General features: G+C 39.3%; 1 protein-coding gene across 2 annotated transcripts; it reads right to left on the bottom strand.

Moving 5' to 3' along the window:
* Nucleotides 1-1,006: 1,006 nt before the first annotated feature.
* On the bottom strand, nucleotides 1,007-9,778 carry LOC131300904 (microtubule-associated protein 70-2-like). 2 transcript variants are annotated; one of them, XM_058326922.1, is made up of 11 exons: nucleotides 9,325-9,778; nucleotides 8,596-8,681; nucleotides 5,183-5,248; nucleotides 4,922-5,092; nucleotides 4,638-4,808; nucleotides 4,361-4,516; nucleotides 4,093-4,239; nucleotides 3,886-3,957; nucleotides 3,269-3,796; nucleotides 3,003-3,190; nucleotides 1,007-1,561 (listed from the first exon to the last, which is right to left on the bottom strand). In XM_058326922.1, exons 1-11 carry the CDS (start codon nucleotides 9,530-9,532, stop codon nucleotides 1,522-1,524), a joined length of 1,833 nt encoding a protein of 610 aa, XP_058182905.1. In that variant the 5' UTR covers nucleotides 9,533-9,778; the 3' UTR covers nucleotides 1,007-1,521. The 2 variants fall into 2 exon arrangements, with proteins under 2 accessions (XP_058182905.1, XP_058182907.1); XM_058326924.1 differs by lacking the exon at nucleotides 4,361-4,516 and having other exon boundaries at nucleotides 9,325-9,750.
* Nucleotides 9,779-10,613: the final 835 nt, after the last annotated feature.

Raw genomic sequence — 10,613 nt, 5'->3', positions numbered from 1 at the left:
GGCACCAACAATAACATTTTACCATCCATTGCCATTTTCTCTAACCAACCAAACCTTGCAATACATTTGTTAGGTGATAGTGACATGATTGTTAGGTTCCTACTTTAATTAGTATACTTAAATAGCTTAAATAACATTTTATAAAAGTAGGTTTAGCATTGAAACTACACACAAGCATCACTTAAAAGACAGACAAAAGGGTTGAGGTATACACACAAGCATCTGAGGCCCCTTTTCCGCTGGCAAAAACTACTAAAAAAATTAATGCAATTAGCATTTTATTTTCACTAACAAAAATTTTTTCAACATTTTATCATCTCATTTTCATTAACAAAAAAAGTGGTCTAACAAAAATTGTTTTTACTACAATAACTCTACTCATAAACCTATCAACAATTTATTCATTACCAGAAACGACTTGACATTTCTCAACAATTTATTCACTATCGGAAACACCAAACAACTTCTCAACCACAAATAAAAATCTACAAAATTTTCACTACCGGAAACACCCCTGAATACACATACCATAAGCGTGCTTATAACAAAATTGGTACTGATTAAAAAGAAAAATGGTGAGGGCAAACCCCATCTGGCACAAAACATAAGGCCAAAGTGGCACAGAAAGAATAGTTTGATCCAACAAAGACCAGACTATGAGCCCAGATTCATCTTTTTCAATATAACGGTCAACGCAAACAAAACGGATAGAGTTTTATGTTCCAATAAGGGTTTTTAAAAAATAAGTATTTATTTGCAATTTTCAAACTTAAAAATAATTGACTCACTGAGTCCATTATTTGTAAGCTTAAAAATTGCAAATAAGTACTTTTTAAAGAACCTTTAGCGGAACAGATTAGGTCCCGAAAACCTTCCGGACTTGAAAATGCATGATTGAAGTGTGAATCCTGCACGTTCAGGTGAATCTCAAATCCAAGTGAATCTCCATCACATATTTCGAACTCCGGGAGATTTCCGGGGACCAAATTGGAGGACTGTAATGTTCCTGTTCAAGTGTAGACATGTGTATATAACTCAGAAACAAAGTCTATGCTAATCACAGACACAGTCATGGGAACTGTGAGCTTCATCTGATTACCAGAACATTGACAAAACTGAACCAACGACACCCATGCTAGCAGCAGATAACAAATTTAGACCGCAAATGAGAAGTAATAATATTAGGAAACGCCCACAAGCTAACTATACAACAAACGGTTACGACCACGCAAACATTAATCCCCCCAATGGTTAGCTGATCAACATTGTATCCTTGCTTTCGTGCTCTGCTGATTTCTTAGCAAAAGGATAGCAGTCTAAGTCAGAAGCATACCAACATCGTCCACTGGTTTTTTCTGATTTCGAGTTTCCTCTTCTTGCTAAACTCGGAATAAATGACCACTGGCATGCTAGCAGTAGAATCAACCACTAAATAGGAGAAATCGGGGAGAGGAAGAGGGAAATGACCCAAGAAAAGGCCCGTGCTGAATTACTCCTTCCATCTGTCGTTGGGGCTTCTTATTATTGGGTGCTACGCATCAACCCGCCTCGTCCCGTGTTTCTGCACAAGAGAATTGTGTGTTATCGTTAAATTTTTGAAGACAAAATAATCTGAACAAAACAATCACACCACTTTAAGCAGTGTTTGGAAGGTTCAATAAACATGGGATCACAATCCTAAAAAATACAACATGCCAAACATTAGACTATCTTGTCTTGGAAAAGATGAGTACTTTCGCAAATCTCTAATTTGTTCAATAAACTAGAAATTTGTTGTATAACAACACTTTCATAGCTAATTGTTTTGACATTGTCTATGAGCGCCCATATTGCATGACATGAGGGCATTCAGAGAGGGAGAAATTGAGAATCATCGAGACATACAAACGCAACTTCCAGACCAAATTCTAGGATGTTTAGAGCTGTTTCTATGTGTTCACTTCTTTTTTATCCATCTTCATAGGTTTTTGAGCAAACAGTCCAGCAAAATTTTGGGGTTTACACTTTACACAGAATTTTTTTCCTACTATACCATTGAAGTAAACTATGTTTATTCACAAAACGGATGACATATAACTATTGGTAGCCAAAAACCATTATGGAGCAAGACACTAATTTTATTTTACGAGTCTTAACATTATAAAAGAAAATACTAACAACAACCGTTTGTACGAGAACATCATTCGGTACTTGAAACTTCAAACAAGTAGATGCTAAAAGTTCCCGTTCACTAATCAGAATCTCATTAGAGCATCTCCAACCCAACACCCTACGACTCTAGACTCTAGAGGATCAAGATATAATCTTTATTCAAAATGTGAACTAAGAGGATTTTGCTATTCATATTCACTCCAACCATTTTTTGATAAGTATATTCACTCCGACCAAACATCTCCATATCTCTATGTTCCCTCTTCATTTCAAATATAATCTCTTTTTTTATCCAACTGTTGCCTATTTTCATTCCCAATTCAATTACTTCTCTCTTATTATATTCAAAAAGAGAATATGGAGGATCTTCCATTCTTTTCTCCCATACTCCATGTTTGAGGTACCAAATTGCCCTAACAGAAAGAAAGCTAATCATCCAAAATAGGGAGGTGTGTACATGGGCCGGAAAGCCTAAAGGACTTCTTGTAACTTAAGCAGCTCTAACCCCCAGGGCTGCATGCTTCGGTTCTTTTATCTTTCATGCTGCTCAGCTTCAACCATCTCAAGCCTCAACTACTCAACATGCCTTTAAATAATTAAACTTTTCCTCTATGTACCCACGACGTCATTCAACCAGTTGAAGTATTCTTCTCAGTTTATGGGAAGTAATCGACATAAAATAAAATAAAATGCTATGTCTAGTTATAATGGACAAAAAGCAGGGAGAGCTGCTTAAAACTACAAGAAAGCTACTACACTCAAAGACCAACACGAGACATCATGCAATTGGAATCCAAGTGTACTATTTTCCTCCTGTGTCAGCACGTGTGAGGAAAGAAGATATACCATACCTTGCAGGCAGAGCCTGAGAACTGCTTACAGGACCCTTGGAATTCCCAAACCGTTTGGCCCTGTTTTCATGTTCTTTATCCTCGCGCATAGAAGCTACCTCCTTCTCCATGGCAGCAACTTCTCTTCTCATCTTCTTGGCCTCAACCTCCATCGCTTTAGTTAAAGTATCAACCTTCTTTGCCAACATCTGAAAAAGAAGCAAAATCCAACTTCAACCAAGGAAATACAAAGGAGAATCCTGACATCAGTGGGATAGAAAATCAACCTCAATTGCATCGTCCTTGTCTTTAAGACTTTGATCCTTTTCATGACCAGCTTTCCTCAAAGTAATTACTTCTTTTTGTAGCAAATCATACAACACTACAGGCACACTATCCTCCGTATCCGTTGCAGGTAAGTCTTGGGCTTTTTCTTCTGGATTCTCTTTACAGGTATTACTAGTGGTTGCAGCATCCTTCATGCCCTCGAGATCAAAATTTGGAGATGTTCCATTCAAAAGGATTTTACCCCTCTCTAATGACCGTGTACCGCCATCAAATGATTTCGAAGTCCCTCTTGCATTCCTTAATATTGAACTGGAACCAGAAGATGAGGTCGATCTCAACTGAAAGGATGGAGATCTCTTGGGCAAAAAGCCATTGGAGGCCAATTTAGAGATGTTATCAGCTCCACTCAGAGATTGGCGACGTGAAGGGCCACTGTTTATATTACTTCCCTCTAAGGTGAGACGATTGCTACTGTTTGATGATCTCAAAATATCTTCTAGTACTTTGAGTCGCAGTTGATATTTTTCCTACAAAATGCAAGAAATTGTCAAATTCCAAACATGACTACCAAAAATGGTGAACAACTATAGCTACAATAGGGAAACCAGATTCTTACTTTCAACTGAGCTTCGTATTTAGCAGTTCTATCAGCTATAATGAGCTTGTCCCGGAGTTGCTGCATCTCTCCCTGTCACAACACATTTTGGTTATAACTTGTACCTATTAAATCCATATAACCCAATTTTACGTCTCCCAAGATGCTAAAACAAAATATCAGAGAATAACATTTCCACGTAACCATCAATCAGAAACCAGCAAATACCTGCAAAAACCTTCTTTCCTCAAGCCATTGCTTCACGGGCATTACTTTGTCATTAGCATCTTTCCATTCATTAGCTACAACTGTAGCCACCCTATTTGCTGTCACTTTTGCACGTGCGAGCTCCCTATCAAGAGTTTTTCTCTCCTCCTGGAAAACATAACCAAATAAATCCAATTTTGAGAATCATTGACAAGCATCTCAACTGGAAGAATGTTTAGAGGCAAGTATTGACGGAAACCAAGGCTCTTCAATAAACACTGGACATTACATTCATCTCTTGAACTTTGCGCTGGTAATCCCTCACAGCATTTGCAGCTGCACCCCCAGCAAGGACAGCCTCTTCAAGCTCATGCACAGTTTGGGTAAGCTTCTCAACCTCAGCAACCTTTTGGCGGAGCATTTTATCCAAAATTTTATTTTCTTCCTGATATAACAATGCATTAGGCATACTTACATGTACAAGCTAATAAAACACGCTATCCTGCAACTATACACCCAAACATTCAATGAACTTAGAAGAAAATCAGCGCCGTCAACCACCATACCTGGCAAATTTCTATCTGCTTCATCAACTCTTGGTTCTTATTCTGAAGATCGTCCACCATGGAAGCCTTTGCCAAGGCAACCTGAACAGTCCGCTCAGCTTCAAGCAAAGCAGCTTCTTTGGATTTGGTGAGGCGATCTAACGCCTTGTTGTCATCCTGCAGCTTTGCAATCTGAAAGGAAAAATCACATCCAGTCAGTTTACCCTTGGGATAACAACAATTTCAGTTGTTTGCGTAGGGAACACCATCAAGAATCAATGATCAAAAACAGGAACACCCACAACCTCTTGACGGGCAAGTTTGAGTTCAGCCTCCAGCGGTGCAAGGATGGCTTCAATGGGAGGCATATCATCATCTTTTTGGGCAGCATGAACCCTTCGGAGAGTGGCTTCTGCAGCAAACTGAGCTGCCATAGAGGCCTTCTTCTCGTCGTTGATTTTCTTTATCTCAAGATTCTGCAAGAAGAAAATGTCACATTGATGTTAGTATCAGAGTGTTAGACCAAGGAAAAAAGATACAACAAATGGAATGGGTTTTGTGCTTACTTTGCTTTCTAGAAGAGATTCTGCTAACTTGAGCTTTCCTTCAACCTTTGCCAATTCTTCACTTAGCTACAATGAAAAGAAGCACCGAAAATGTCAGCTTCCATTCCACATTAAACGCTGTTAAAAAAAAAAAAACATACTGTAAAGAAAACACTCTGCAACCAAATATTTACCCAAATACTGTCTCTCCGCTCTCTCTCCTCCCAAAGCGCATGTATGCATATTTGATTCTGTTTTCAATTTTTTTCTATGTTTTCTTAACCATCATTCACATTGAAACAGTTTGACCAGAAACTTAATATCTAACTTACATCAATGGATTTATGAATTCAATTTTTAGTGGCTTGTATAAATAGACAATTTGCATAATAATGTCCATCTTCCCTGCAGAAACCCAATCCCTTCTAGTTACGTTGACAGCCACAATCATGTTCATTCCTTCCTAGATAAACACTAGGTCAATTTTGTTGTTGCACTGAAACCATATCCAGCAAATATTGTTTAATGAGAATCACAATTCACAACCACCAACGGAGTATAACCACTAGAGGTGGCACGGCACGGCCCGTTTAACTTCGTGCTAACCGTGCTTCATGCCGTGCCGTGCCGGCCCGTTTACTTTATTTACTTAAATCGTGTCGTGTCGTGCCGTGCCGTTTGTCAATCGTGTCGGGCCGTGCCGGCCCGTTTACTTAAATCGTGTCGTGCCGTGCCGTGCCGTGCCATTTGTCAATTGTGTCGTGTCGTGCCAGCCCATTTCTGAAATCGTGTCATGTCGTGCCAGCCCATTTTCTTAAATCATGTCGTGTCGTGCCATTTTCAATCGTGTCATGTCGTGCCGGTCCGTTTTCTTAAATCGTGTCGTGCCGGCCCGTATTCTTAAATCATGTCGTGCCATGCCGTTTTCAATCGGGTCAAGATGTGCCGACCCATTTACTTAATCGTGTCATGTCGAATCGGGCCGGGCCGGGCCGTTTTAAGTCATGTCGTTTTAGTCTACCCTAACATTTGGTTTCATATTAAATTACTCTTGCACCATAAATATTTTGATAAGTTTTTTTAATTTTACTTGTTATCTTGTATTGTAATGTTAAATTTGCAAACCAAAAGTCCAAAGCCTATTTAATTTTAATAACAAAAACAAAACAAATATTTTTACCGAATAAAATTTGATAGTTTTTTAAAAGTAAAAAAATGATTTTTTAATAAATTGTTTTTTAAAAAAAATTAAATATCTTAGTTGTTTACCTTTAAAAAAAGGTAAACAAATATTTTTAACGGAATAGAAATTGTTTAATTTTTTAAAAATTTAAAAAAAAAAAGCCATTTGGCTTATTTAATTTTTTTTCCCGTGCCTCGTGCCGTGCCCATGCTCGTGCCTGTGCCCGTGCCTTGCTAGAACCGTGTCGTGTCGTGCCGTGCCATTCCTGTCCACTTTTCGTGCCCGTCTACGACCGTGCCGTGCCGTGCCAACTTTCGTGCCGTGCCCTGGGCCCACTACAATCGTGCTGTGTCGTGCTGTGCCAGGCCAATACCGTACCTGTGACGTGCCGTGCTACCCCGTGCCCGTGTCGTGTCGTGCCGGCACGGCACATTTGACACCTCTAATAACCACCAACAAAATCAGCTGGGATACTGACACCGTAACCAACACTAGAATTAGCAATATTGTCGAATGGGAGCTCCCTCAATTTTGATACCAAAGTCAAGACCTTTCGAATAATAAAAAGAACAGTTTTGGAAATTGTCCTACATCAGTTAATTATCTCCTCACATGAGCCTGGGCAGCCTTTTCACTCATTGCTAATTAGTACTGAGTTGGATGCTTTAACATGGTTTCAGAGCTAGGTTTTCGGAGGCTTTTCCCCTTTGTTTGTGCCATAATTGCACTTTGTTTCGTTGTGATCTGTGTGTTCCAAATCCTTTGTTGACCTCTCCGCGTACGAGTCAGGGGTCGCACGTGAGGGAGAGTGTTGGAAATTGTCCCACGTTAGTTAATTATCTCCTCCAAAATTAGTATATGAGCTTGGGCAGCCTTTCCACTCATTGTCAATTAGTATTGAGTTGGATGCTTTAACAAACAGGAATACGCTTGACCCTTTCCAATGAAGGGGAGGGCCATACTTGGCAAAGCACTTAGTTTCCATATCCAGTGGCTATCGACCATTCACTAGAAGTTTGTAACAGAAAGATGACTCGTTTATCTGAGAATTATTGCTGCTCCAGGTTTGGGATACGCAAGTCCAAGTCATATGAAGAAGTCAAATCCAAAACTGGCTGAAACTTTTTGGAATCTGCATGCGAAGGGGAGGTCACCCCATCGGAGCTAAACTATCCCTACCAGCCATCTAACATCTGTCCCATTAGCCATTCGATTTAACTAATTCTAGGGAGAAGGCAATCGGGCAGCAAACAACTGCATAAATATGACACTTGCAAAAAAGACGACATTTGAATCATCTGCAATGATGAATTATGTACATCAGAAACATACCAACTTCAATACAACCTCGTTCGTAAAGTGCCAATGGAAAGACAAAACAACAACAATGGAAGATCCTCTGAAGCGGATATTTTGAGAGAAGTATCAGATAAAATGACAGCTCCTAATGTGTGAAGTTTAAAGAGAAATATGTTTGATAAACTTAAGTTGCACTGAGAACTACATTAGCGAACACCATCAGCTAATTCAGAAAAGCCAAACACAACACCAGCATAAGAACAAGCCTACAGTATGAACACCACCATTAGGTCAACTGCATCAGAAATACAGCAACCTGCATATCTAAACTCAATCTATGAGTTGATCGACTTAAATTCCTTCCCGTCTTTGGTGTATTATCCCTTGATTTGATTTGTCTGGAAAGGAGGCAGCTGCGGCATTTTGATGGACTCAAAGTTCGACTTCAGAAGTCTTTTATTAGTAGCTTGTATAGTTGGAACTCAAGGGTCCTTCCTCGACCAATTTCATAACACGTAACTCTTTCCCACTATAAGGTAGTGTATGTGGCTTTTTTCGGTTATTCGACCTCTTTCTATATACAGGTGGCATTCCTTTAAATGCATCAGTTAATCAAACTATTTACTTGAAAGGGAAATTCTAGTTCATTCATCAACATGGCAACCCCTCAGAAACTAGCAAAACACAACACATCAGCATAAAACCCCAATCTAAGAAAGCCTACAAAATGAAGACCACCACTAGGTCAACTACATAAAATAATACAGCAACCTGCATACGCTAAACTCAATGTACAAGTTCATTGATCGGCACGAAGTCCTTCCGTATGCAGGTGGCATTCCTTTTAAAGCCTTTGTTTATGAAACTACCTACTTGGAAAGAAAATGTGAGTTCATTAATCAACATGGCAATTCCTCATAAACTAAAGCATTTCGAAAGAAAGATACATAACCTCTTCAACTGCCTTCTCTCTTAGGCGATCTGAAAACCTCAGTGCCTTGATCTCCGCATTTGCTTCCCCCAATTCTCGATCCTTATCTGCAAAAAAACAAAACAAACACACCTCAAATCGACAACCAAAAAAAAACCCAAGCATTACTACAATTACGGCTGATAAATAAACCAACCAGTTCGCGTTGGAGTTCGAGCTCATGTTCGCTCGTTAAAAGCTCGTCTATGATCGGTTTGTGACAAAAACAAACTAAGCTTGAACTTCTTTGAAGCTCGTTAAGCATTCAAACTAAACTCAAACAAACTATTTGATCGGCTCGTTCAACATATGATGTTTGGATTTACTAAGTCACTCAAGATCAGTATTCTAAAAGTCGGCCGCCAAGGCCGACTAGTTTGCGTCTAGGTGCTAAGAGGTGGTCTACCGCCTAGATTGGGCAGCATAGGCGCTAGACGGCCGACTGGTTACCGCTAGGTGCCCCTTTCCGTCCGACCAGCGCCTAGCAATTTTTAGAACATTGCTCGAGATCGGTTTGTGGCTCGATTAAGGTTCATTCGAGATCGGCTTGTTTCATAAACAAGCCAAGCTCGAACGTATTTTTACAACTGTTAAAAGATAGATTTCAAACCAAGCATCAACAAATATCTCGTTCGCTTCGTGTATCCGCCCTAACTACAAGTCTACAACACAAAAAGAGAAAGCACAAAGCGAAGGTCCACCGGATCTCACCCCTGACTTCATTCTCCAATCGATTGAGCTCCACCTTGACCGGATCCGACCCGTGGAGCAGGTTCATGAACTCGTCGGCGTCCATGCTCGGCGGCCGCGCCGGAGCTCTCCGCTGCCGCGAACCCCTGAACGATCCCGACGCCGACAATGGCGCCGCCAGAACATCCGCCGGCGACATTCCCCCTCCGTCGCCGGGAACCTCCGCCATCTCGGATCTAATAACACTGTTTCACTGCCACTTCACGACCTCAGTCTATGGTTTCTAATCTGTCATAATGCGCGTAGATAGATGGAGAGAGAGAGACAGAGAGAGAGTCGAGATTTGGAGACGTATATTCTAGTATTCTTTTTGGTGTTGGGATTGTGAGCTTCTTCTCTCTAGAAAATGTGTTTTTCTTCGGGGGGAGAGAGAGAGTGTGTGTGTTTAGGTGTATGATTATAAACAAACAAATTAGTCTCGAGTGTGACAGAGATAATTAAGGAAGTTTAAACAAAAAACAGAGATGATTAAGCAGACAGTGCTGTGTCTGAAGTGGGTGTGTGTGAACTGTTTAACGTAGTACCCCATCTTCCTTCGGTTCCGTTTCAAAAACCTTCTTAAAAAATAAGCAGTTTATTTCACATTTTCAAACTAAAAAATAATACAAATGAAAAATAATTTTTAAAATTTTTTTGCATCGTATAAAATATCTCATCAAGATCTTTCAAACAAGATCTATATTGCATATTTTTAGATTTTAATAAATTCATAATTTTTTAGCTTGAAATTGTCTTCTTAGGGAAATGATATTGGCACTCCAAAAATTGTTGCAGGCACTCCAAAATCAGTGTAATTCCAAAGCCATTTTCTTTTGTTTTTGGAGTGCCTGCATCAATTTTGGGAGTGCCAATATCATTTCCCTAAAAAATAAGCAGCTTATTTTGGTTCTTAAACGGGGGCCTAAGAGCCCGTTCTAGAACACCTTCTTAAAAAATAAATACTTATTTCATATTTTCAAACTCAAAAATAATGTAAACGAAAAATAAATTTTTAAATTTTTTTGCACCGTATTAAAGATCTTATTGAGATCTCTTAAACAAGATCCATATTGCATAGTTTTAGATTTCAATAAGCTCATTATTTTTGAGCTTGAAATTGCCTTCTTAAAAAATAAGTACTTATTCGGCTTTCAGGAACGGAGCCTAAGTAAAGCAAAGGAGGACCTCTCCATAGTTCGGAAATCGTTCTATTAAGAAAAATAAGTATTTATTTTTTAAATTAAAAGTGATATATTATGAAATGAAATAAT

Source organism: Rhododendron vialii, chromosome 9a (genome assembly GCF_030253575.1).
Source record: "Rhododendron vialii isolate Sample 1 chromosome 9a, ASM3025357v1".
Classification (NCBI taxonomy): Eukaryota; Viridiplantae; Streptophyta; class Magnoliopsida; order Ericales; family Ericaceae; genus Rhododendron; species Rhododendron vialii.
Note: the sequence above shows the minus strand (reverse complement) of the source record. Positions and strands in the feature narration are given on the sequence as shown.